Source organism: Gymnogyps californianus, chromosome 25, assembly GCF_018139145.2.
Source record: "Gymnogyps californianus isolate 813 chromosome 25, ASM1813914v2, whole genome shotgun sequence".
NCBI classification, from domain to species: Eukaryota; Metazoa; Chordata; class Aves; order Accipitriformes; family Cathartidae; genus Gymnogyps; species Gymnogyps californianus.
Genome location: NC_059495.1, coordinates 6,274,717 through 6,302,577, shown reverse-complemented (window position 1 = coordinate 6,302,577; position 27,861 = coordinate 6,274,717). Strand labels below are relative to the sequence as shown.

Genomic DNA, 27,861 nt, shown 5'->3' with positions numbered 1-27,861 from the left:
GTTGTGACCGCAGGCAGATTCAGTAACCCAACAGAAGTTCAGCTAAAGAAGCGCTGCTTCCAGCTTGAGGCAGTGTCATGAGTCAAGAAATGAAAGGAGAAGTGGGTCTGCCAGTTAGAAATATCTGACAACTGATGCTGTATAGCCTACTAAAGCTGCAGCTTCTTGTGCCTCCTTTATAGCCACATGTCAAGTACTGTGCCTGACCCTTTTAATGAATGCTTCTTGCCCTTGAAAGCCCTATGGAAGGGTCCATCGTGTCTCCCTAGTTAAATCTCTACCTGGTTTTAAGTATTCTTCTAAGTGCTGCCTGTTTCTGGATCCCTGTTAGCAAAGAGAGCAAACTAGCTATGCCTTCATTGCTTTCCTAATGTAAAAGTTGCATGGGCACAGTAGTTTCTTTTAGAAACTCAAATTCTTTTGAACCTGCTGCCAGACAGTTACAGTCTTATGTAATTGGATTTTGCTACAGGTTTCTCTTGATAAGGGTGACAGAAAAGACAGAGACTTGCAAGAGGACCTGTGGTTTGAACTTTCTAGCGAGGCTCTTTGTAACTGGATGATGTTTGTGCGTCCAGCTCAAAACCATTTGGAGCAGAACCTGGTAGCGTATCAGTACGGCCACCATATTTATTACACAACCATTAAAAACGTGGAGCCCAAGCAGGAACTCAAGGTATGGCATTGCTTGTCTTTCGTGACTCATTTTTCTACTGATGAGATAAAATCTTAGAGTTGCTACCTAATAAGTGCATCTCCAAGTGCCAGAAATGATGGCTGTAAATAGTTTTAGGGCTTTTTTCTCTGATAAAGCACGTGATGGCCTGAGTCAAATGTCACTGAAGTCAGTCAGTAGTTAGCCACCGACTTCTGGATTTTAAATGAGCTTTGGCTCAGGTATAAAATGAGGAAGTTTAAAATAAGAGTATGTAAATGATTTGTCTGTCACTGTCATGCTTTACACTGCATATATTTTGCTGATGCAATCTAATTTTTATTGCAGCAGTCTTATTCTTTTTAGTTCTGGATGCCCTTTCCAGTTAGTCCTGTGTGCCCTTGACTTGTTTTCTGGTGCCTTAAGTGAATATGGTCTCTCACTTTACCTGGCTTTCCTGGAACTTTTGAAACTTTGCATGTGGAAAATGATAAAGGATATTGTGACTTCCCTGTGAGTTACTTTTTGTTCCCTCTAAAAATGTACTGATTACTTTGAGCTCAAAGCAGCGTGGCCCGCTGAGATGGCCTTCGTTTTCAACATCTTTTGGGGAACTGGGGGTAACCGAAAAACTTTGGTATCAGGAAATCGTTTGTTCATCTTCAAATCTTTTCTTGCACGTAAATTTCAACAGTTTAACAAAAAAAACCCTGTTTTAAACACACTTAGCTAAACCAGGGCAAAAGCCTGCTTATACACTTGTTGCTGATTTTTAAGAGCAGGATTCTTTTTGGTTTCTCTGAAATCAGTCCTTAATTTGTTTAAGCTGAATCACTAGAAACCTTGTTAATCCATTTTAAGTGTATCCAAACATCATTTTCTCAACAGTTTTTAAATCAATTTGTAATCAGACTTTAATTAAATCTGTACAGACCTGCCTGTAGAAGCACCATTTTTCTTGCTTTATGTGTTAGTAGTGTCTTTTGGGGTAAAATTGGTTTGATAATTGAAAGCGAATTACCTAGGCTCTGTAATGTGTCTTCCTCCCCAAGTGGGCGTAGGGCATTCATGTGAATTTTGTCCAAAGATTGAACTAGGAGGATCAGTCAGTTAAAGCTGAGAACTTCTGTATTGCATGACAGGTGAGTAGTCTAGGAGCTCTAGGCTTTCTTCTTTGTCCAGCTGGTGAGATTCCTGCAAAGTAACACGAACCTGCTAGTGAGTCTTTGAAGGAGTTAGAAATGCCACTCACCACTGCTATGAAAACGCACGTGGCCCACAACCAGTTTAAACTTGCCCAGATTTTTCACGCTGAAAATCTGTTCATGCCTTCTTTAAGAAATCTCTTCTAAAATTGAACCTTTTTAATCGAACAGTAAGATAAAATGCGAAATGATGCCAGAATTCTCAGCTAATGTGAGCATCTGATTTTAGGCTCTAATAAACTTTGTCTTTCTGCCTCCTGTGGTTCTCTCTGCTGAAGGCTTCCTAAATCCCTTGTATAATGAAAGTGGGTCCATCATGCTGCAGCCTGGCAGATCTTTTGTTTTGGGAAGGAGGACCATAGTGCTCCAATCCTTCAGAAGTTCAGAAACGTTTTAAATGAGTCTCTGGACGGTGCTGCATATTGTCTATGTAAAGAGAGCAGGAAAGAAATGGGAAATCCCCCGAGTTAACAACGTTTCCATTCCTCTTGGTACAACAAGTAACAGTACTCTGCTGACGTCCATCCTTTACAATCATACAGTCGGGTCTAAAGAGATTAATCTTACTTCCTTTAGAGCTACTGGTAGCCATGTGTGAGATTAACATTCATATTAGGAGGCTACACCTTAAAATTAAATGGATATGCTTTCTGAGCAAAGCTCTTTTATTCCTCAGTGGGGGCATATTGATCTCAACAGACTTTATTATTGAGGATGAAAGGAGTAATAAGAGTTAGTGGTTGAGGCGAGTGAAGTAAATGTATTGCTTAAAAACCATTTTCACATGAATTCCCTTTAGTTCTGGTTCCATCTCAGTGTTCTGTTATCTTGTATTCCTGCTGCAGGTGTGGTATGCTGCCTCTTACGCAGAGTTTGTGAACCAGAAGATCCATGACATATCTGAGGAGGAAAGGAAGGGTAACTTGGGCTCTTCTGCTCTCCGTTCTTGCTGTGTGATGGTGGCTGGGTGTTGTACTTCTTAGTTTCAAGTATATGGCCTGGATAGTGCTCCCAAATTTCTGCTAGGTTAAGAAAAGTTAAACCAGATCTAGAATTGTATTATTGGGACTTAGTTCTATTAACTCTTCTCATGCTAATACTACAGTAATTTAACCTTTTGCCTCAGTTTCTGGAAAGCATTAGGTTGCTGCCGGAGAGAGAGATATTTTTCTGTACTTGATGTCTCGTGTTGAGTCTGTGTCATAAACCGATGTGCTCCTGCTTTAGATTGAGAAATTTCTCTTGACCTCCCCTAACTTATGCCAGAGGCACAATCCTGTAGGTGCTTTTCCATACAAGGGTAAACTTCAAAATCTCCCTGAATTTTAAGCAGTGTTTATAGTCCATGTGAATTGTCCCCAGCGACCTTTTTGTCTTTCTGTGATGAGCTGTAGTCATGCCACAGTGCAGAGGGGATAAAAGCAAAGCTAAATGGAGCAGTGCTGGGTATTCCGCAGTCTGTCTAACCTTCAGGGGAGAAATACGGCCCACAGAGGACAGAAAGGCTTGGGAAAAAAAATGAGGCGTTTAATTGGTGGTGGCTGAAATGCTGTTATTGACATTTCCAATTGAACATAGTTCTCAGAGAGCAAGAGAAGAACTGGCCGTGTTACGAGTGCAATCGTCGTTTCATGAGCTCAGAGCAACTCCAGCAGCACCTCAACTCCCATGATGAGAAGCTGGACTTCTTCAGCAGGTACTGAAAGCTTTAGCTTTGTCTGTGTATCACTATGGTGCTTCCCCAAACTTGCAGGAAGTTTGCCCTACAGATCACACCCATGAGAGAACGGCTCAGCACCAGGAGGTAAGAATGTGGCACCAGGAAGCTGATTGGTGTAGGAGACTTTGCGAAAGAAGTAGCTCGAAGGAAATAAATACCCCATTGAAATGGTGAGATTTTTTGGGTTGGCTTTTGGTTTTTGGCCAATGACTTTAAAAATTGCAATATTTCAGTACCACAGTATTGAAATACTGATGCTTCTCAGATGGATGCAGATACAGAGCTCGGAGAACAAGACTTCTAGTGCTTTGGCTCCTCATTGGGCTGGCAAGATAGTTTATCATGACCTATTAAAAGCTGAATCTACAAACATCCATCAGAGAGCACAAGACATTGGTGCCTTCTTTTTCCTGAAACTTAGCAAGTGCTGCATTTTGTTTTGGTTTTTTTTTTTTTTTGATGCGGGAAATTGTTCCCTTCAGTTTACTGCCTGACATGAATGGCTAAGTGCCTTTTTGGGGAGGGATGTTATGGCTTCAGGTTTTAAATTGGTTTCCTTGTGCACTTGTTCCATCTGGCTGAAAATGCTTTCCAGCACACCGTACAGTGGGGTGTTGGAAGCAGGAGAGTTGCCATGGCAGAGGGCTTGCTAGAAGCCAGTAGTCCTCTCGGTCCCATGATTACTGAAATAAATTTTAATGTGTTCTGGACTTTTGATTTCTCATAGAGCACAAAATAAATAGATACCAGCCAGTACCCTATTTTTTGCTGCCAGAATTTCTTCAGGTTTTATTATTTACTGCAGGCCATTGTTACTGAGTTGAATGGGTGAATAGTGATGCTGAGAAAGAATGCATAAAATCAGTGGAGATTCCAAATCCATCTTTTTTTTTTTTTTTTTTTTTGTCTCTAACCTGGAGCACTATGTATTCTGCAGAGCCAGAGGCCGAGGTCGTGGGCGAGGAAAGAGGAGGTTTGGACCAGGCAGACGCCCGGGGCGCCCTCCCAAATTCATGCGTATGGAAGTAACCAGTGAAAATGGGGAAAAGTGTGAAGAAGGGACGCAGGTATATTTTTGGGGATGGAGAAGAGGAAAAAAAATACCTTGTGGGATGTAAACTCTTGACTAAAAGAATTTGGGGCATCAGTGCAAACTGGGGGTGTGCCTTGGACTTATACCCAAGTAATTCTTGGTTTTCTAGCTGTGATTCGCTGCCAGGGGAGCACACTGCTTTCCTTTTGTAAAAACTGTAAAATCACTTGCATTACTACAGCAACTTTCATCCCAAAGCACTTAGCAGTGAGATGGGTTATTGCAGCAGTTTAGCAGCATCACAAAAGTAATTTAGACAGTAAAACTGTAATGGGAATTTAGGTTCGTATTTGTCCTTTCTGGAACGTGAGGTCAGAGCCTGCTCTTATAACTGTTGCTGGTAGATTTAAATCAGTTTGAGCTACGATTCTTTATGATGTTTTAATATTAACAAAAGGGCCTCCTGTAGGCATACTGATTGCAAAATGTTCTTTTGCTTGTGGCTGTTGGTTATATTCTGTAGGGACCTAATATGATGCATTTAAGTAAAATGCTAAATTCTCTCTGCTGACCGTGCTTAGGTTACCACCAAGTCCTCTTATGAAAGGTGTCAGAAGGCATCAGTGGCTCTGTTTTATGACTTAGCTGAAAGCTGGTATCTGGAGTGGTAATTCTCCTCTGGCATCTCGCTGGGTCACGGTTCAGTGCGGACTTAGAGGGAGGAATGTATACGTTGCCTATGAATGCCTGCTGCTCGTTTCCTGAGCGTGCAGGATTGCCCTAAATGTTGCATTAAGTGCAGACAGTTGCGAGATCACCCTCTTCGCAAGCTGACGTGACACAAGCCAGCCCCATTTAGACAAGTAAGTGTAATGCTGTTCCCAAACTCTTAACTCCGCAGAGACAGTGCTTACTGGGCGCAGTCCCATGCTAATGTCTCTGAACGGCCTCTGGACTGGAGGTGGCTCACATCCTGCCAGCTTGGAGCGTGGCCCAGAGCTAGCTCACGTGTGTCTGTACAGTCGAGCAGGGCCATGGTTTATGTCCCAAGCCTTTGGAGGTCTGCCTGCCTCGCTAATGACTAGGCATGAGTTCATCTGCCTGAGAACTTGAGACTCGGGATGCTGTGAGCACAGTTTAGTGTGGCAAGTGTGGAAACTTGCCACCTAGACCAGGACTGGACATTTGGCTGGTATATTGCTCTACTAAGTGTCTCTATCTGGTAAGCAGTCATGGTTTATAACAGCTGCACTCCTTCTGGCACCTCCCTGTTTTTCTTCTCCCACACCTGCTTTTGTGCTTTGACAGCACCAGCCTTGAGCTGATACGCTTTTGGTGTTCTGTCTCCTAGCTCGTGCTTTTAAGTTTCCTTAATTGCATTAAGTGATGTCTAGTAAGGACCTATGGTTTTTGTCTTGTAATACGGGAGGGTTCCATCCCAGAGGGGTTATTGGAATTTATACGGAAAGAATGTAGATTTTTGATACGTGCTTCCTGCTCCTGACACCCTCCCTTTTCTTTTATGCTAATGCAAAAAAGGAGGAAAACAGCTTTGTGTGATAAATATAAGTGATGTATGCAGCTGGGTCGATGAGAGTATGCAGAGCTTGGAAACTGGATAGCAAAGCACACAGTGCACAGTATAATAGTCTCGTTTGTCACTCTCCAGTTCAGCACTCCAGCTAGTTTGTTAGAAAGGAGAAGATACTGCATAACAATACATGGTAATGTTTCAAAGTGACAACGGCTTCAACGAGACAGAAATTCTCTGCTTTCCCTGGTCTGTGCTAGTCACTTTGGTCATAAAATTTCTCACAGGTCAGTCTACGTCATCTTTGGTTAAAGCAGGAATACTCGTGAGTGCAGAACAACTTGCTTGGCTATTAACAGCTGGGTCATTTTGATTGTCTGTGTCCGACCAGACAATATGATGGCCAAGAGAGTCGCCTACCTGCAGCGCTTCTTCCCTGGCGCTCTGAATGTTGTTGCTGTAGGTGGAGGTGATCTGCTGAGAGCATCAGTGGAACACAGTAGGAAAGCATTAGTGTAGACACGTTTTGTTTATAGCTTGTGATGAAATATGTAGAAATCTTGTTGTCTGCTGAGTATTATCAAAGCATTTTTCAGTGGGTGGGGGGAATAATCACTGGTTGTATGATTTGCGATTTCAGGACTTGCTGCATTTTTCCAGCAAGGGGCAGTTTGATGAGGCCGGACAAGCCACACTGAATGGGTTGGAGCAGCAGGAACAGACTCCAGTGCCATCAGAGACGCAGTCGGCACTGGAGCAGCAGTCAGAAAACCACCCGCTACAAATCCAGCCGCAGCATGATGAGAGCACGGTGCCTACGCAGAGCACCATGACAGCAGATGACATGAGGCGAGCAAAGCGTATCAGGGTAAGCAAAGAGGACGGCGGATCACGTCTTCTCTCACTCTCTCCATTTGCTGTAACCCAGAGAATGCTGGACCTGCCTGCCAGGACCAGCTGGTCTCTTTCTCTCACTGTCATATCCATTTCCAAATCCTGAATAAAGCATCTCATTCCTAGCAATTTTCTTTGGACTGAGAGGAGGACAAATCTCATGTAAAGAACTAGTATCTCATGAGATGCTAGCGAGAACTGGTCACCAGTTGGAGCCGATTCAATTCCAGCACAGTAATTCTTTCATAGAAACACAGTCCATCCAAGCTGGCAAGCAGGAGTGCTTCAAACAGCCGGCTGAATCATGGTACTGTGGCACAGACTAATGACTTGTTCACAGCACCATCTGGGTCTCTCAGAACTCTTTTCTTGCAAATTGTTGCCAAAGAGGAACCACGACCTCAGTTTAGATCCACTTAGTTGATGATGATGATGATATTTAGTGATAAAATCCTTTCTTGGGGTAGAAAAACCTGCCTGTCTTTGAGATTAAGACCTGTGCTAGGAGCTTGGTGTACCGACAGCAAACGCTTTGAGCCTGAGCTTTGTGTCAGCCGGGTGAGCTGTTTTTTCTCTACTGTGTGTGGGAGGGAAATGATTCAAGCAAATAATCCTTCAAGCTGTGTAACTGTGAGATTGGTTTATTTAGCCCAAAATCTTTTTCTTTTTCTTCCATGTGTAAAATTTTGCTTACAGAAAGGAACAGCTGCAATTGGGGTAAGACTTCATTTTTAGGGGATGAGAAAGGATTAGAAAAGAGTTGAGTAACTGTTCTGTATGGGAATATGTTGAGCCAAATTTTGCTCTCAGTTTATAGCAATATATATGCGAGACCAACGGTGGTGTTACCCCATAAATGCAGCGGCATATCTTGAAGGAAGAAATTGGCTCAGGCACATTAAGACTGCAGACTTTTTAACCATATAAAATGCTTGCACTCTCTGAATGACAAGTTTCTACCAGTAATTTGATTTTCGTATGTTAAAAGCTTGGGGGATTTTTACTGAATGTTTTGAAGGGTGGATAACAGAGTACAAAGACAGATGCTGAGTTTTTGACAGTAAAGAGCATGGATATTTAGTGCTTACGATATGGCACAACTTCCTCAGTAGAAAGTTGAGGCCTGAGTGTGATGGGAGAAGAGTGTTGCCTGTTTTACCTGAACTTTTGAACGCAAGATGTGAACTTAAGATCTTCTTAAACGGTAAATTTGGGAAGAAAGGGACAGAAATTCTGAAGTTACTTCTTTGTCTTGTGACTTAACTTTTCCCTGGAAATGCATCACAAACGGATGACAACCAAGAGGAGTGCAGCAGTGGTTTAGTCCTTGGTGACATGTTTGTATCTCCAAATCTCCTTAACTTCCCGTACATCTGGCAGCTCATGTTCAGCAGAGTCCTGGAGATGTTTCAAGATAGGGGCACTGGCAGAATGGCAGATGGATGGTTGCATAGCACCTTTCCATATTGCGTCAGACCGTGAGCAATGAGAACTCGAGATAAGAGTAAACTAGCAAGCATTATTTTTTAAGCACTGTAAAATGACAGCAAGCTCTAGCACCCTGTGAGCACTCACTCAATTCAACTATCCACAGCACCTTCTTACAATAACATGCACTTAATATTATAAGCAAGCAAACATTTGGTTTTAAGATGTGTAGTACATCATTGACTTCCAAAGAACAGGTAGAAAGTCTTGACTCCTGATTATGATCTGGAGACCTGTGTAGCTCTAGTTCTTCCTTATTACTCATGTAGGATTTAATTTTCAAAACCAGTAATTCTTTGTGAATTGCTTCAGCTTTTCTAAGGTTTAAGGCAGTGACGCTCTGAGAGTACTTTCATTCTAGCTGGAAGCAGTGATCTCTGGTGCCCCAGGGTTCAAGTCGTGCTAGGATCGGTTCATTTTTCAGCGTCTGCTTTACAGCCTGTCAAGTTTCCTTGGAGATCAGACCTTAAATATGGTGGTCACGTCCTTAGTATTGAAGAGAGATAGACCCCCCCTTCAAGATACTCTTCTAACAAATTAGAGGAACATTGTGGTCTGCAGCCAAAATGAATATTTGTTTTTAATTCAGTTCTGGGCGGCATCCAGAGTGTCTTTGGGCTGATCCCAGAAACATCTGCATTTCCAAATTGCCTTTTTTTTTTTTTTTTTTTTTTTTTTTTACATACAGACCTGATCCTAAAATGTCCTTTGTGTAGGTGACTGCTTTACTCAGAGGAAGCAACTGGCAGGGATAGGGATATGATTTGGAAAGCACAATCATTTCCTTCGTGCTGAAAGAAATGCAACTGGTTGTATAACGAAGAGTACAAACAGTAAGATGAGGTTAAAAAAAAAAAGTCCGCACTCCTTAACTTTTTCACTCTTCTAATCCTTGCCCTGTTGTCATCCTGCCCTAATTATTCCCTTCTGCTAAAAGCAGTTCATTCTCACTGTGGCTCTGCAGTATGCATTACATCATTATTAATCAACTCTGAGAAAACATGAAAGGTCACAAAACACCTTCAAGATTATCTGTGGTTTTTATCTTTGCCCTTTAACTCCCCTTGGGCAGTTATTAACTACAGGGTAAACCTTGAAGATCTGCTTAGTGTTTCCTGAGGCAAAAACCTCAAAGGAGTTTTGCTTAAGTAAAGAGTAAACTCTAGCTAGAAGAGCTGGCCCTCGTAGTGACCCGCAGAAGCGTGACTATTGCAGAAGTCAAGGCTTCTGTTTTAAAGTCCATTGCATAACATAAGTATTTTTCTCTCCCTCAATGCTGCCTGCTCAGCTGGAGCTGCAGGTAGGTTTGGTTTGGTTTTTTTGTTTCGTTGGGTTTTTGCTGTATCTAATCGAATGGTACGTAACAACATCACCTTCCATGTTGTTTTGTCCAACTTCTGTTTACTGTTTCCCGATTGACCCCGCATCGTAAATTGTCACATTTGTTCTTTAAGCAACCGATGTCCAGAACAAAGTGTTATCTGAATAACAATTTGCATTCTTCTAGTTCTTTTCATACTAATTAATTGCAAATTTAAGGTGAATATTATAGGAGTAAACTGCTTGGACGAAATACTATAATATCCATCTTAAAGTTTTGCAGGATTTGTTTGCGCAATTGTTTGCACTGGATCAATGTTGCAGGTTAATGAGACAACACTTAGTTCTCTTTTTCTGGTTTTATAGTTGATAGCTTATCTAACCAAAGAGCACTAAAACGTTTCACCCTTCTGTAGCCTTTGAGATAGCAGTGGGACTATGTTGATGTACATGGTATAGAAGTCTGGCCTGCCATCGTACCAGTCAGATCACTGGTAAGATACCAGTGATCAAATAGCAAAGTACAGTAATAGTGGAGTTAAGAACTTGAAGTGCATCTCTTCAACTATTTGGTTTATTAGCATATCCCTGTAGTTAAGGGGAAAATTATATGCTCCTGACTCCAAGCAACGTGTTAATTTTTACACAGCACATGTCTATCTTTCCAGCTCATGGTGTGACTTACAGCAGATCCATATATTTCCCGTTGTCTCCACTTCTCCACTTGCAAAATGGAGAATGGAGATGATGACAATTCATGGGAGGGCTCATTTGGGGCTCCTGTATTAAACTGTTAGCTTTTTTTATAGCAAAACAGTTGCTCACATGTTCCTGTTCTTGGAATGAAAGTATAGGTTTCCCTCTGCAGTTCAGATGGTGAAAAGGATCATTCAGGTTCACTAATTTAATCTCTAGCGCGGCATTTCATAGTGTTCCCGAGCTGTCCCCTCATTCCAGCAGAAGAGCTCCTAACTTGACTTTCTCAGTGTCAGCTGTTGGCACACACTTAAGGGACACAGCAAATGTCAGCCCAGACATTCCCACGAGAAAAGGAGAAAGGAAACCAGGGGAATCTGTTTGCAGAAGTCTTGAACGTATCTCATGGAGAAGTATGTACTATTGAACGTGTGTAAGCATAGGTGCCAGCAATGTTCCAGTGCTATTTCTCTATATGACTATCATGACGTAGATTGTGCGTGTAACATCTGAAAAGAGAAGACATCAATAAATGACGATGTATAGATCTTATTTTGGAGAAGAGTAAATATTCCGTAGACTTCTTGCAGAGAAACGGCAGTATTGCAGCGTACTTTCAGTACAGTATGCGTGATAGTGTGCGGTGGGATTTCATGCATGCAGAGGTACGACTGACTTCCACCTTTGCAACTGTCCAACATAGAAGTTCTCATCCAATATTGAAATGTAGGCGCAGGGCACGCTTTCTATTCCTATTTCTACAGGCAACATGGTGAGCAGTATCTGTTCCTCCAGCAGGCAGCGCTGGTATCAGGACTGGGATGGCTCCATAACATTTACCTGAAGGAGAAGGGGAGAAAGGGGAAGAGATAACAATCGTGAAACGTTACAGAGAAGGTAGACCGAAGGAAAGCACGCATCAAAACAAAGCAGGGGCTGAGAAGAGTAATTGTGCACAGTAGGAGTGGAGAAAAACAGAGAAGAGCAGCCCAGTATATTAAATTTTAAAATGAATACTCGCACAACACGCATTATGCTCAATTCACAATATTCTTAAAGCTTCTTGCAATACCAAGAAAAGCAATTTCAAGTTTGACTGTGTATAATCGACTGCCCTTTGAGTAGACAACAGAATCTATCAGAGTTCCTCTTGATTTAGCACCGGTGTGTTTGTCTTCCATCTTTCTTCTTCATTTTCAGGCTCTCACACATGATATATGCTAAATGTCGCAAAGACAGGCGAATTGCTCACAAGTTCTTACCTGTTGCTTGTAAACCTGCCATTCTGCCCCTGCTGTGATGTTCTGAAACTCTATTTTTCTTTTCGATAATAACGAAAAGGTTTAGGCCAGCATCTCTGGAATGTATGTTCCGCCAGAAGTTTTCCAGGCAACGCTAAACCACTGCTGCACATCTCTGTGGTGATCTTTGGTGCAGAAGCTGATTTTTGTAAAGGGCTGTGGAATTTCATAAGCCCTGCTCCTGAGTGAAAGACAGGGCGCTAGCTGGCCGTTCCTTTGTATGGTGGCTGAACTTGTGACCCGATCCCCAACAATCGGCTGGAATTGCAGCTTTTCTCAGGCCCAGGTCTGTACTTCAGAGAGGACTTAGTTTTATTTTACAGAAAAATGCCATGCTAAAGACAAAAGTTAGCTAAATCAGCAGAAGACAGGGACTGGAGAGGAAACTTCTGCATTGTGTTCTCCTAACTCAGTGTGTAACTGCAGGTATATCCCTTAACTTCTGCCTGTCACAGCCTCCCCTTCTGTAAAATGGAGACAGTACTATAAGCAAAAGCATTTTTTGAAGTTTAGGTTCACCGATCATCTGGTATATTTAATCTTGAAAATATTTGGATGTGGAATCTATGCATAATAATAAAAGCTAATGGTCTCTTCGATGTTTCTTTCAGAATGCAGCTCTTCAGCACCTGTTCATACGGAAATCCTTTCGCCCGTTCAAATGCCTCCAGTGTGGGAAGGCCTTCCGCGAAAAGGACAAACTGGATCAGCACTTGCGGTTTCATGGACGGGAAGGGAACTGCCCTTTGACTTGTGACATCTGCAACAAGGGCTTCATCAACAGCGGTGCGCTCGAGAGCCACATGAAGTTCCACATGGACCAGAAGACATACTCCTGCATTTTCTGTCCTGAGTCCTTTGACCGCTTGGATCTGCTTAAAGATCACGTGGCCATCCACGTCAATGATGGCTATTTCACCTGCCCTACCTGCAAAAAACGCTTTCCGGATTTTATCCAGGTGAGATGCCATACTGATTTGAAGCACTGCCTCCCGGGTCTCTTGCCAGTGCTCTGTATATGAATTTTTCGGTACTGTTCTTGTGTAATGCTGCATGTCAGTTCATTCTCACAAGACAAAGGGGTCCATGTCAGTCAGAAATTAAAAAGGAAGAGTGACCAAGCATTGCTAGGTGTTGCCTTATGCCATGGAAGTGCTCTTTCCACTGAATCATCAGATGTGGTACTTCAGTCTGTCATTAGAAGGCACTGTACTGTGGGACGGGTGGTCCCTTATCCCTAGAAAATGCCTAAAGCAGAGGTCCTGACTACTTTTGGTCAGTACAGATCCATGGCACGAAAAGGAATTGTCTTTTGCTGTATGCAGCGTGTACTTGAATGCACCTTGTCCTTTGTCGTTAAAACTCTGAACCAAAAAAAAAAATGTGGTTTTACATCTTTAATCCCTTGACTGTTTTTGTCAGAATAATTCATTTGAACACCTGGCAGAAATGCCAGAACAGATCAGGATACTCTGCTTCCTGACTTCCCCCCTGGGCTTCAGCTGGGTACTTTATTCTTCTTCTTCTCTGCACACTGCTTAGGAGAGGTTGCACTGGAGTAGTGAGTAAAGTAACTACTTTGTGCACTGTGCAGAGCCATTGGAGAAGATCGTTAATGGAATTTAAGGATGCTATTTCGATGTTCAGTAAGAAAAAACTGAGACGTACCATGCACATATTCATTATCCTTTAGAGGGATAAAGAGGTTGATATGTCTTGCTGAGCTGCCTGACTTAAACTGGATTTCTACATTTCAATTTAAGTCAAGTAATAGGAACTGATAGACTATCCAATAGGCTGAAGAGGAAAGGATGGGGAAAAGTGATTCACTAATATAATTCCATCCAGGCAAAAACCTTTATCTTCTGTAAATGTTGAACAAGGAAAAATGTTGATGATTCAGAAATGCTGTACTGCAGCCTAATTCCCCATAAACTTTCCCGTGAAACTGATCAAGTCAGAAAAAGGTCCCACGGCTTTTTTTTTTTCCAGCTATTCAGCTCTATTTTGGAATTTAAAGGTGATTTTTTCATTTGGTACTATGTGAATAATTAAGTCTAGTCACCATAGATTGCTGCCTACTTAAATACTTTTATGTGGAACAGATAAAGGTACCAAGTTGTTCCATGTATGATCGTATTAGATGGTAAAGATTTAATTAGGGATCCATTTCGTGAATAGTGCTTGGATTTCAAATGTCAAACCTCATCAGTTACTTTATTGGGGAAAAAAAATCCCACTGGATGCTTGAAGAGGTCAAGGATAGTCCCAAAGTATGCAAAAGTAATTACCATTCAGGAATGGCGTGCAAATGCTTTTCTATCTAAGTTTGTTTGGGTTTTTTTTTTTTTGCCAAATGTAATTGCAAGCTCATTCTCTCTGATTGAAAGGAATTAGTCCCTGAGTTTAGATTTCTTATAAATGAAGTAAAGATAATGAACCTCAGATGAACGTGTTAACTCCAGGATGATTCAGTAAAACTGGTACATCATGGACTTTTGCTGCCCATTAAGTGCTCAACTGTGCAATAGCCAATGCCTTCAAGAATCAGTCTTGAGGAAATCAAATCGTCCATCCAGATGCATAATAAAGACGTTATGGCTTTATAGAAACTACTGCCAAGATAGCAACTGTTCTGATAAAATACTTTTTAAACCAAAGCGGGTTAGAGAACTCTTAAAACCTTCTTCCTTTCTTTCTTTTTCCTTTTTGCTAAGCGTTTCCTAGACTGTTTTACCACACTCTTCTCTTTTGAATAAATTCCATTTTTCTATGATCTGCAATTCTAGGTCAAGAAACACGTACGCAGTTTCCATTCAGAAAAGATTTACCAGTGTACAGAATGTGACAAGGCTTTCTGCCGTCCTGACAAGCTGCGACTCCATATGTTGCGACACTCAGACCGCAAAGACTTCCTGTGCTCCACGTGTGGCAAGCAGTTCAAGGTAAGATGACTCTTGACTGGATCATTCCTGATACAGGTGGAGAACACCATTCTTTACCCTCCTTCAAGTAGATAAGCTCGTGTTGTCCAAGGTGGAAGAAACTAACATGTGTAAACATGCTAGACTTGCCTGCAAGTTGCATGCACTGCTTTGTGTCGTGTGTGAGCTACGACATTCACTTCTGATGAACAAGGGGCAAGATCCACCCCGGCAGGCTCTGCTGTAACAGGGTGTCTCATCTATCGGATCTTATTTCTAATGATTTAATAGCAAAGCAAGCTTCCATCTGCTCATTAAGAACTGGGTCATTATACAGCTCACTTGCCAGGTGCTTGGGTTGTATTGCTTCTATCAGTTTAGTTAAGAAAACTTCTTGCTGATATGAGTGGAGTAATAATATTCCTGGCCGAGGTGCCTGTGTCCATGGCATCCATCTTGTCAGCACATGACATCCAGATGCCTTTCCAAATCCCACCAGAACAGATGGAGCAGACCGTGAGCCAGGTAAACTGTGGTGGCAGCAGCCTGCTCCCTTGTCGCTTAGTCTCTTATGGGATGCTGAGGGACTGGATACTTTTGGGTGAAGAAGCACATTCTAGACAGTGTGTGTCCGGAGAGGCTGGACTGCATCTGGGCAGTAGGTTCAGTACTGTTGTAGGACATGAGGTCCTCCTCAGTCAAGAGCATTATTTGATGCAAGTTTCCAGCCGTACAGAGTTGAGCACTAGTATTTTAGGTAAATTCAAAGAAAAGCCAGAGTGGAGGGGTTCGTTCTCACGGAGGCTGCTAAATTAGCATTAGTTTGGCTCCTGCTTTTGTGGCTGAGCAACCTCAGCTTGGTTTGAAGGATAAACCTAAGCCCAAAGGGTTCCTGCTGAGCTGTCCAACGCTGAGCATGTAACTGTATCTCACGGCAGCGCTGGAGAGGAAAAGCCGAAGAGAGATCTCTGAATGACTTACATTGTGGCTCGTCCTTGTAACAACAGGTAGTAAGACATTAGGTGGTGCTGATGTTTTTGTCCCCGATTGCTCTTTCCCTAGAGGAAAGACAAACTGCGAGAGCACATGCAGAGGATGCACAACCCAGAGAGGGAGGCCAAGAAAGCTGATCGAATCAGCCGCTCAAAAACGTTCAAGCCTCGGATAGCTTCCACTGACTACGAAAGCTTCATGTTCAAGTGCCGACTCTGTATGATGGGTTTCCGCCGGAGGGGGATGTTGGTGAGTGTCTGTGTGCTCTAGCTTCTCTTACAACTTCTGTACTCAATTTTGATGACTAGTTAAGGAATAAAGATGGAATTCCGACGGCTGGAACACCAGGATGCTGTGAAACTGGGAGAATTTTATAGCTGAGTTAAGATTATACATCTTTTTTTAAATCTGTGTATCTTATCTCTTCAGCAAATGTGTGCCTTTGCATATTTCATTGCCTGTGTTGTACGTCTGGTTGTCACTACCATATTGCTGATTGATGTGTAATGTATTTAACGGAACATGAGATTAATATATTGCCTCGTTCAGCCTTACTGCCTCAGTTTGCATGACTGTCTTCCCTATTTTTTGTTTCTCCTCCTTCTTGAGGGGCCTCTCCTGGCCATGCCCTGTAACTGCCACTGTGTGAAGGGTGTTACGCCGCGGGAGATCTTATTTGCAGATATTTCATGGGGGTTGTGATCTCTGCTAGCACAGGCCTCCCTGGACAGAGGCCCTTTACGTTACCTCACTCTCGGCTGCAAGAGAGTTCTGGCAAGCTATTTTACCCCTTCCCATCTTATTTTGATTAGAGAAACTGTAAATGAGATCTAGCAAGACCATGTTTACTTTCGGCAGCTGACTGCGAATGTGCAGTAACCCTTGCAGCAGCAGATGCTTCCGGTGCTGCTGGCTAGCATCATTACGGTTTTGGTTTGGCTGTTATCCATGTCTAGGAGAAGCAGCGATTGCTTGCCTTCCAGCTGTAATATGCTCCCTTGTTCTCTGTGTTTCTTTCTCCTAAGGTGAATCATTTATCAAAGAGACATCCAGACATGAAAATAGAAGAGGTGCCAGAGCTCACGTTGCCAATCATCAAACCCAACAGAGATTATTTCTGTCAGTACTGTGATAAGGTATGTAAGGAAGTCACCCCTCGGAGGGTAGCTCAGTCCTAGACCTGTACGCAACCAATTTGTCTCTGCATAGAAACATCTGGCAGGATCTGTAGCTTTTTTTGAGGTGCTTTCCAGCAACATTCCTGCAGTACTGTCCAAAAAAAATTAAGACGAAACACACTTAGGCCAAGGCAGCTGAATGCTAATTGAAAACTGCAGTTCTCCTTTTCTGCTGTCTTTGGAGTTGGAAGACTTAAATACTGTGATCCAGCAAGCAGTCGCTCACCCTGAGTCCTGTATCACTTTTTGCAACCCAGGACTAAGTATTCTATCTGTCTGTAACTCCTGAACACTAATTTCTTTTGGTTTCTGTATCGTTTCTAAAAGTTAGTCTCTAACTCCTTTTATTTTAAGCTGCTTACTTAAGTCACGTGCCAGTAATTCCCAGTGTTCAGTGGAGCCTGAAGCTTCTTCTGCACTGCCTTTGGGTTCCTCTTCTTATTCCCTGGCCTTTGCTTTTTATGCATGTGGGCCTTTATTTACCAGGGAGTGTATTTTGACTGTCCTTATCCTCAGTACATTCTTCCGTGATGCCCCCTTCCTTTTGTTTAAAGGGGAAAAAAAAGGATAGTTTTAAATAATGTTACAGAATATTCATTTGTTGATGTGCCTAAAAAGAATTAAAGAATATGTTGATTGCTGAAGGCTTTTAAAATAGTTTGATGCTTTATGTGAGAGTGGAGGCATCAACCCTCATGACAAATTAACATTGGACAAATTACGACTTTGGTGATCAGTGGCTTCTCTGACATTTGACCTTCAAGTATCAGGCAAAAAAGGTTTTCCCCTTGCCTTTCTGTCCTGCTTTGCTGTTTTGTTGTGGCGGACAACATGTTCTCAGATGGCTTCTGCATGCTACACAAGAAGGAGTTGCTTTTACAGGTTGATTAAACACTGAAAGGTGTATGTATATTCATGTATTATGTTGTAGTTGTTTGGGATTTAACTGAACATACTGTCTAAAGCAATGTGCAGACCTTCCAGATGAAGATAACTGGTAGCTGTTTTGTGTGCAGGCTTCAGGATTACACCGTTTTCATTCCAAATCTTTACCCTGCAGGTGTACAAGAGTGCCAGCAAACGCAAAGCACACATCCTGAAGAACCATCCTGGTGCTGAGCTACCTCCAAGCATCCGGAAGCTGCGCCCTGCGGGTCCAGGAGAGCCGGATCCCATGCTGAGCACCCACACCCAGCTGACAGGCACCATAGCCACCCCTCCAGTCTGCTGTCCTCACTGTTCCAAGCAGTACAGCAGTAAGGTATGGGGGTTGCCTCCTAGCCTCAGAAGACAGAGCCTCTCTGGTGATGCTTTTTTCACCACTGTCTCTGTCATCTGTCAGTCCGCAAGCAGAGCTCTTTCATTCTGAGCCAGAGTGCTGGTTTCATGCTGTGCGCTGACAATACAGGTGGAGCCTGCTCGTTTTATTGGCAAAAAGGTTCCCTAAATAGAGGGCATGAGCTTGAAAGAAGAAATGGAAATGTTATCAGAGTGCGGTCACAGATGGAAAAGCTTGGGAACTGCTCACTGACAGTTACAAGGAAGAGGAGTAGGGAAACAAAATGCAGAAAAGGTGAACTCTGGAAAAGGTCCCTGAAACGTTTGGCTGTGTTGGGGTAAAAAGCTTACGGGCTGTGACGTTTGGGGCAATATTTCAGTATCGGATAGCTCTAAGCAGCAGCAACTTTGTGATCCTTGTTTCCTTCTCGCTGACCAGAGCATCCCATGGTGTGAATCTTGATGCTGCCTTACTGAGGGAAACCTAAAAGCTGCAGTCCGCAGGGCTGTTTGATTTCAGTTGGCCCGCAGCAGAGCTACTGACCATCTTTCTAATGCTCTTTTGCATCTCTCTGTAGACGAAGATGGTACAACACATTCGCAAAAAGCACCCGGAGTTTGCTCAGCTCCCTAACACAATACATGCCCCGCTGGCGACAGCTGTCATCAGTTCCGCTCCTGCCGTTCTAACCACCGACAGCACTACCGGAGAGACTGTTGTGGTAAGGATTCAAGACATGTTAAATCAGGCCGACTGAGGGAAACAAACAGAACAGAAGCCCTCTGGTGTAGTAGTCTTAGTGTTTATTTGGCAGACGGCATTTTAAAGCGTCTGTTAGGACATTATTTGAGATCACTTCTGTTCCTGAATCTGTGTTGTAGTTTTGCTCTGCCAGGAATTACGTGTTTCTTTCTGGAGCTCTAAGGATTTGTCTTTTTTTCCCTACTCCATTCCCTTCTTTGATTCAGACCCATATGCTACTGACTCCACATAATACTTTCCCACATGCCTAATTAACTCAGGAGTACACATCTCGTGGATTTTCACTGGGACTGTTCCCCTGAGGTGCTTGCAGCTCTTGGGATCAAGAGGACTTATTGAACAATGACTGGGGACTGGATCAAATTCTGTTCAGAGGAGACAAGATCTCTCTGTAATCCTTTGGACAGTGCAGTACTGAGTGATATGAACCTCCAGTGGCTGATCTCTCCACTGCTAATACATCAGCTGCTATGGAGGTGAAAGCTGTGACTAGAAAATCAGTCTTGCGTCCTTTAGTGGTGCTGGGGTCCTGCGTAGTTTTAAAAATCCTATTGACCGCAGTTTAAAACTTCCTATTTGAAGACTGTAACTGGATAAAAACTGTTTTGCTTGAAAATGGGCAGATTCAACCAGGATGCTGTTGGCTTCATGAACCTGATTTGTTAGGTGCTAAATGTCTTCACACACTTTAGAAATACAGTTGTCAAGAAAAATATCACTCCGGCAGGTGAGGAGGAAAGGTAGAATATGAGAAGCGCTTTTTGACTTGGAAACTAAGTCAACTCTTTACAAATGCAGGATTTTTGTTGTCTAATAGAATACTGTTAAGTCAGAAGATAAAAATTTTTTTTTTTTGTTATTGTAAAGTTAGACCTTAATGGTCCTGGCTAGCATTTAGACAGAAGAGAGCAATCCTAGTGGATGATCCCTGGTGATTGCTTGTGACCCCATCCTCTGTACACATTGAGCTCTTGTAAGTAAATGATTAGGCCCAATGGTGTAAGTGTAGATTCAGTGTGATGAAAGAACTACAGCCCTGCAAAAGTATTCAATCCAGTAGACAAGATGTGATGATGGTCTGTCTCTCTCTTCTCTCTCTCTCTCTCTCTCTACCTGCTCAGACAACAGATTTACTGACACAGGCAATGACGGAGATATCCCAGACCCTCACAACAGACTATCGAACTCCCCAGGGAGATTACCAGCGAATCCAGTACATCCCTGTGTCTCAATCCACAACTGGCTTGCAGCAGCCTCAGCACATACAGCTGCAGGTTGTTCAAGTGGCCCAGGTGAGTAACCTGTTGGGGGACTTGATGGGTTTTTGACCCCCTCTATATCAAGCCTGTGCTTTCTTGGGGCTGTAGCGCTCGGAAGTTTGTGAAGGAGTAGTTACAAAAAGTGGCGCGGGCTATTTTTTACAAATAAATTGATTGATGATGCATAGGGTTCCCATTGTAAGCATCATGTACTGGGCATAAATAGTCCTGCCGGTCTTGGTCAGCTTGCTGGAGACATATCAACACAGTCCTAATTTCGTTCTACCCATCTGGGCGCCTTTGCTCGAGTCTGCTCTAGGAAGGTTTTCCAGCAACTGGAGAAGTGGGTCAGTGGGTGACCCATTTTTGCAGTCGAAGACTGATTTGTACTTCCTTGTTCTCAGTGAGCCAGAGCCGAAATTTGGAAGTACAGAAAGCGCTTGCTTTTTCCTTTCATATCATCTGTTAGAATATTCATTCTCTATGACGCTCAACAGCCTCCTAAAAATAAAAACAGAGTGTAACTAGAGTAACTGAGCTGAGGAAAATAACTCGGGCAGCTGGAAGAAATCGCCATAGCCTTCAAATCTATTATCATCCACTGGGTGAAGCTGAAACTACCATGTGTTTGTATTTGAATCTGAAACTCAGTGTTCTCTCTGCCCCCTCATTGCAAACTAAGTTATGAATTTGGTTAATAAGGGCCTAAACAATGGCCCCAGTCAATATTGACTGGGACTGTTCTAACGACACAAGAGCATGAAAACTGATTCCTGCAGCTAATATTAATTTTATCAAGATCTGAGACTTGTAATTAAATTACTCCAGTTGGTATCATTAGCAGGTGTTGCTCAAAAAAGCCTTTAATCAGTAAGACTCTGAGCACTTGTCTTGATACAGAGCTATGCCAAACTACAGTATTGGCTACGCAGATCTCTAGTATGTATACATTTTATAGAAGGACGCTTACGAAGAAGGATAGTCCAGTGGTTGACACTAATCCTGTTTTTCAGACCCTTTGATTTGAGTCCAGCTGCTGCCACAGACAGCTTCTTGTATGACCTTAGGCAAGTCCTTTCCATGGATATCGCTGAGATGTAACCATCTCGGTGCTGTTACCTCTGTCAAGTGTACTTCTTTAATCTCACAGGAGTGCAAAGAGGGTAAACACAGGCTTGAACAAGGAGGGCTGCGTGGCCTCACTAAGGCTCATATCTCATTGTTCCAGACCTTGTATCACAGAAGAGGTTTACATGGCTGCTTCTGCAAAGAATTTGAAGTATACGCCTCTGCTTTGTTTGTTTGTTTGCTTTTTTTTTTTCCAGGCTACCTCACCTCACCAGTCCCAGCACTCCACAGTGGACGTTGGGCAGCTTCATGACCCCCAGACATACACCCAGCATGCTATCCAGGTGCAGCACATCCAGGTCACAGAGCCATCGCCAGCAACTCAGTCGTCCTCGCAGGTATTTCACTCTTCTCTTGCAGGAAATGTTTTCCCTACCAGTCTGCTCAGCTGGCATATTACATGTGCTGATGCAGGAGATAGTCTTTTCTCTGTCATTTAAAGGACCACACATGAAACGACTCTCACATGAACATCTCTGAGGTCATCAAGTAGTTCCCAGATGTTCCTAGGGTGTATGGGGGTGTTTTGTTGTGTTTTTGTTGGGGTGTTTTGTTGTGTGGGGGTTGTTGTGGTTTGTTTTTTCCCCTTTCCCTAACAGTGTATACCAGGTAGAGATAAATGGCTGGGAACAGACAAATTTGCAGCTTAAAGTTAGCCAAGTGAAAGATGTAAATGGAAACTGGCATTCCTCAAATATTTGAAGTTCAGCTCTTCATGCTGTTGGGCAGTATTTAGCCTCTAATCTCAGTTCTCTGCCACAGACTCTCTATGTAACCTTTGGCAAGCAACATCTCTATTTCAGTTTCCCGATCTCTGCTTACTAACCATAGAGTGAAGCGAGAGGGAGGAGAGCCTTGCAGTTCTTGTGCTCGATATGCTATAGAACCTGCCCCCGTGTCTTCCCTTAAGAAGGATATGTTTGTAACAGTACGGAGGTGGGCAATCCGTAGCACACCGAGAACACTTGTACCTTTTTTTTCCTAGGTTGGGGGTCAGCCTTTGAGTCCCTCCTCACAACAATCTCAGCAGGAACTCAGCCCCTCACAGATGCAGACAACTACATCGACACCAAACCAAGCCCTCCAGCAGCAGCAAGGATCTTCAGTCCAGCACACGTATCTTCCCAGCACGTGGAACTCATTTCGGAGCTATTGTAAGTGTCAGCAGTGGCTCTCACTAGTAGTCTGGCTAGCGTGTGGGACTAATATGTGCTCCATTTCTCTAGCTACCAAACGGGATAGTATTTTCAGAGCTCATTAAGCTTCGTGATTAATATTCATAGAGATCTAAGAAGATAAACAGTTTCAGACAAATGAAGATGGTTGTACTAGCTCTTCTGCTGTAGGTCCGTAATGATCTGATATGTGGTTTGGGCAGGTAGGCTGGGCTCCTTTATTCCAAGGAACTTGCGTTCAGCAAGAATCCATGTGTTTGGATAGCAACTTTTTCAAATTTGGATGGATGCTTGAAAGAATCGTACAGAAGATGAGGGTGACGTGAAATGATTTCTCACGTCCATGCAGCTCTGGATGGTAATTCTAGGATTTCTTGGGCGAGAACAGGATGTGTTGTCTATGCGTGAATTGCCAAATCTGCAGCTGGTGTTAGCTGGCGTAATTCTGTTGAGGCCTGTAGAGTTTTACAAGGCTTTACACTACCTGAATTTCTATTCCACAACCACTGTTTCAGGCTTGAAATCTTACTGGCATAAGACATTATCTTTCAAGGTGGTGTTTGAGTTTGACTGAAGGTCTTGATTCTCCAATTTCCATTTTTTAGCATCTGAGATTCAGATGATGACCATTCCCCAAGGCCAGTACGTGATCACAGAGACCGCTGTAGGTACACCGGTCACCACTGTCAACACAGGGCAAGTGAAAGCAGTTACTCAGGTAAGGAAAACAATCATGGCCTTTTTTTTTTTTTATCCAGAATAATGTATCAGGCTTAAAGGCTTCAGTTTGAAGGTTAAAGGAATGCCAAAATGATGACTGGGGCACAGAGAGTAGAGAATAATGGTGTACCCAAAGAGGTCCAGACTGTATAGACCAAAAGGGCATTGGCTTTCTGTAGCAGTGGTAGCGAGTTCCATGCTGGGCAGAATCTATAGGCAAAACAGCTAAGAAATTATATGATGTGTTGTGTCATAAGCTAAGGAGAAAAGTGCTACTGGTCAAACCTAGTAATGTTGTAAACTTCAGGTTATGAGAGGCAAGAAATAATCTCTTGAGCTTCAAGGAAGAGATTTTTTTCCTTTTTTTTTTTTTTTTTCTTTTCCCCTGAAATAGCATCATATTCCTTTATGTGGTGATTACAAATAGTTTTCTGCACCTAGCCATTTACAAGGCCCACGCTGTCTGGCCCTTGTATGTATGACTCCTTCAAGTTTAAAGTGTTCACTTAATCACGTTTGCAGGATAAGGTATGATTTAGTGGTTTTGATTAGTCCTAAAAATATATTTATGACTAAGCTGCATCCATTAAACCAAATTTCAGAACAGTTTCTGGAAAAATTTTGATAGCTTTCTGTTATCCGTAGGATTACAAAATAAGAAGAGTTACTGTGATCTTATCTTGTAAGCAATCCAGCGTAAGGAGGCAGGCCGTTGTACTGCGTTGATATTGGACACTGGAAATGCAACTTCTGCTAGAACACGTGGAAAATGGAAAAAACTTTCAGAATAGTTGTATTAAAAATCGCTATTTTAATTTGTAGTGATGAGTTAATTGTGTAATTAGTTTAACCATTCGTAAGTTGACCAAATGCAAAGCAGTCCAACGTACTTCAAAACAAAGGACAAGGGTTACGTTGCTCTCAAATTCATTTAAATGAAATACAACTTAATTTCCAAATCCCTTGTTCAGACCAAAATGTCTTCCAGCACAGCAACAGTAAAGTTACAGACTATTAGAACAGAAAAGTTACAGAAGATGCAACGATTATTACTTATTTTTTTTTTATATTCCCCGTGCAGACTCACTATGTGATATCTGAAGGTCAGCCTGATCTGGATGTCAAACAAAACTCTTCGCTCTCCAGCGAGGTACAGGTCGGCGTTTCCCAGCCACCAGCCCACACGGATACCTTGGAATCGCAAACGAGCAGCCAGCAGCAAACCACCCAGTACATCATCACTACAACCACCAACGGGAACGGCGGCAGTGAAGTGCACATCACTAAACCAAGAACTTTCTCTGCAGAACACGAATGAAGAAGCCTCGCGGTGTCACTTGCTTGTACTTGTCACCTCCCCCGAAAGCCCAGATATATGGGTATCCTGGAGCTCAATATGTTTTAAAGTATATGCTCACTTAACTTCAACTAAAATCTTGGAGCTCTTCTTAATGCTTTAAGAGGGTTTAAGTCCCCGGTGACCACGAAGACGTACCCTCAAAATCCTTCCGGGATGCTATTTTATGCAGCTTTTAACAAAAAGGACAAGAGGAGAAGTGAAACCTCTGCTTGCTCTGGACTTTATTTTTGGCATGTCTGCTGACCCCTATTTTTCCTTTTTGGAAGTGTCTCCAGTAAACAACTTTTTATTTCAATTGTATGGGGAAAAAGCTTGCCTAACTGAAAGCTAACGGGCAGATTGTCGTATGTATATTTTTAATAGGAGCCGTTAAACAGGAGGACATCGTGTAAATTGCCAGAATATGGCAGAACTGCTTCCTGTGTCTTTGTTTCAGCAGCCAAGGTGAAAGGGAATATAGCAGCTCCATGCGAGCAGACTGCCTGGAGAAAAAGAGCAGCAGCAAAGCGGTGGCTCCTTCCGTACGTGTGCGGGGATGGATGTAACAATGAAGCTGTGAAGATGTGCCGAAGCAGTCCATTAAATTATTATTTTTCCAGCCCTCCAGAACTGTTTACATGCTGTCTGCCCTGCCCTATTTTACCAAGCAGTTCCAGAAAGAAGGATAAGTGCAGTCTTAAACCCGTGTCATGCGGAGCAAACTGACTGAAATCATAGTAGCGCGTAAGGGTAGTACGGAGCCACTGTTATCTCTTTTCCCCTCCGGTATTTGCAGGGAAAATCGCCTTTTTGCCTGTAAACAAAAAAAAAAGGCTCAGCTTAGCCTGCACAGCAGCTTCTGCTGTGACCTAAAGATACTTGTGCCAGGAGAAGATGAGGGTACGGGAGCACGCCTCCGAAGAGGCAGGGTAGTTCTCTTGTTGCCACCTCGAAGTGGACATATTTTCCCCTTGAAGACTTGGATGGAGAGTTGGTTACTCTGATTTTTTCCCAAACAACCTTGTTAACAATGCAGTGTAATTCCTTTGGACAGTTCCCTAAGATGACCAGCCCTGGACTCAGGAAACATAGAAGAAACACGCTAGTGGACCGCTATTTATGGGACGCAGAAAGCCATCTGTGAGGGTTGCCTGCTTTGGTAGACCTGGTCTGTGTACAGAATTCACGTTATGCTTAGGGACCAGGAGAAAGGGAAAGAGAAGGTTTATCTTTTAAGGCAGTGTGTGTTTGTTTTTTTTTTTTTTTTTTCCCCTTACATAATTCTCCTTCACAGGTCTGGTTGGTTGGTTATTTAATGCATTCTGGTATTTGCAAGACTACAACTCCATTGACTCCTGATGGGATATACAGTGTGTGTCTAAACCTCCATTCGCTGCCTGAAAACTCATCCCAGAATGTCTGTGCGTAATAAGATACATTTATTTATAAAACAAAAGCAAAGAAGGATGTTTTGTCTGAATGGCCCTTGAGACTGAAGAACTGAGAGAGGGGTTTTTTTTGATTCGTTTTCTCTTGTGCTGCACGGAGTGTGAACGCGGGACTCCTTTGCATAAGTACTCCCGCAGATTTAGATGAGGATTACCCGTGTGAGTAAGCGGTACAGGTGTTTACAGGTTGTGGTATCGGGCCTCATGCAGTTAAAGCTCTTAGACGTGAGAGAACTTCACACTCGGACTGGACAAGAGGAAGTCTGGTTCCTTGCGGGCGAAGCCTGGTAGCAGGTATTGCTTTGGTAATTAACACCTCTGTTAATATGGCGTGGAAATAGTGACCGTGTGTGTAAAATGAATCAGATTTGAAAACACCGGCCAGCTCAGTACTGTTTTGAGGTAGCTTTGAAGTGACTTGCCAAAACGTGGATTAATTTGTTCCTGGGATTTCGCTTCTCTTGCTGTACCACCGTACTGGGGCATTAACGAGATCGGGAAAGTTAATGAGGACCGGAGCTCCCGTTTAGTCAAATGCAGTGATGAGTGTCGTGAAATTCGGTGGATTTGGGAGCCCATCGACTTTAGCAGCCTGGCCAAGCGACTGCAGTTCCCGCGAACTCATTTGGAGTCGTGTTGCTGAGGGCTTCTGAATTACGACGTTGGGTGTTGCGATGATGGTGGTGTGGGAGAAGGGAGATTTTTGTCTTGGCTTTCTTCGGGCTGCTAGGTGATGTAATAACGAGTCAAAAATGGTAGGAGTTAGTAGGAGAATAGGAGACTTGAAAATGGGATGTTCCAGGTGGATACTGCCCTACAGGAGCAGTTTTAAAGTCTTAAAAGGTCTATAGTCTTTATAGATGGACATCAAACTGATTCCCCTTAACGATATTGCAGATGTGGGGTTTGAAGAATATTTTGCTCCATTCACCTTTGTTAGAAAGGATCACAGAACGAGGACGATTGTACCGGTTATTTAAAGCTGAAAACTAGAAAGTGTTCCAGAAAACAATTTTAAAACTGCTTCTTGGAACTCAAATCTTCCTTATCAAAGTTTTCTGCTCTGTCCCACAGCAACAGCAGTGTACTCGGGCCATCAGCCTGACACCCGCGTTACCGATTCACCGTGTCCCAAGTTAAACAAATGCCTCGTGGCACAAGAAGCATCCCTGGAAATAGAAGTATTATGAATTTTCCTTCCAAAGTAAGGAACTACAGTGATTGCACCGATGGCAGGGGCCTGCTTTTAGAAAGACGACAAAAAAAAAAAACCCGAACAAAAAAAAAGACAACAGTTTGCATGGATTTCTTCCGATTTCTGCAGTGCAGAAGGTAGAGGATTTATTATTATTTTTAAACCAGAGCAACCCAAACATCTCTCTCAAGTAATGTCCCACAGGAGCTCAGCTCTGGAGCCCTCTCGGTTTTCTGCAAGGGCCAATATTTTGCTCAAAGATCGGCAGCGCTGCGGGCTCCTTGGAGGCCTAGTGCTGTTCCTGGTAGGTGTTTTGGGTCTGATTCTGTATTTTCCTGGAGGGGAAAGAAAAACAAACAAACAAACAAAAAACAACCCACTACAGAACCAAGCACCCTGAATTTGCATCTCTCGGACTGCTCGGGCTGTTTTGCTCTGCCCCTTCTCTTATTTAACTGTGTATGTTTGTTGTACATTCAGTGACTGTTACTGTGTTCATGGTCTCGTGCAACCTGGCAGGTGTTTAAAAAAAAAAAAAAAAAACAAACAAAAAAACCCCGACATTAATAAATCTTTTCCTCTGTTTTTTTAAAAATATTGGCGCTGACCCGTCTGTTC

General features: G+C 42.9%; 1 protein-coding gene across 12 annotated transcripts in view; it reads left to right on the top strand.

Moving 5' to 3' along the window:
• The window catches only part of PRDM10 (PR/SET domain 10), a 37,530-nt gene extending 9,771 nt beyond the window's left edge, over nt 1–27,759 (top strand). For 4 of the 12 annotated variants that reach the window (XM_050910887.1, XM_050910890.1, XM_050910888.1 and 1 more), the window contains 16 exons: nt 473–676; nt 2,706–2,778; nt 3,439–3,556; nt 4,518–4,647; nt 6,785–7,012; nt 12,455–12,802; nt 14,633–14,788; nt 15,830–16,009; nt 16,786–16,896; nt 17,999–18,199; nt 18,795–18,938; nt 20,101–20,271; nt 21,564–21,704; nt 22,352–22,520; nt 23,147–23,259; nt 24,343–25,841. In XM_050910887.1, coding sequence (XP_050766844.1) covers nt 473–676; nt 2,706–2,778; nt 3,439–3,556; nt 4,518–4,647; nt 6,785–7,012; nt 12,455–12,802; nt 14,633–14,788; nt 15,830–16,009; nt 16,786–16,896; nt 17,999–18,199; nt 18,795–18,938; nt 20,101–20,271; nt 21,564–21,704; nt 22,352–22,520; nt 23,147–23,259; nt 24,343–24,579 — 2,724 coding nt within the window. In that variant the 3' untranslated portion in view covers nt 24,580–25,841. Of the gene's footprint in view, nt 1–472; nt 677–2,705; nt 2,779–3,438; nt 3,557–4,517; nt 4,648–6,784; nt 7,013–9,814; nt 9,827–12,454; nt 12,803–14,632; nt 14,789–15,829; nt 16,010–16,785; nt 16,897–17,998; nt 18,200–18,794; nt 18,939–20,100; nt 20,272–21,563; nt 21,705–22,351; nt 22,521–23,146; nt 23,260–24,342; nt 25,842–25,894 lie in introns of those variants that run through there. The other 8 variants (XM_050910892.1, XM_050910889.1, XM_050910886.1 and 5 more) reach the window with 6 other exon arrangements.
• Nucleotides 27,760–27,861: the final 102 nt, after the last annotated feature.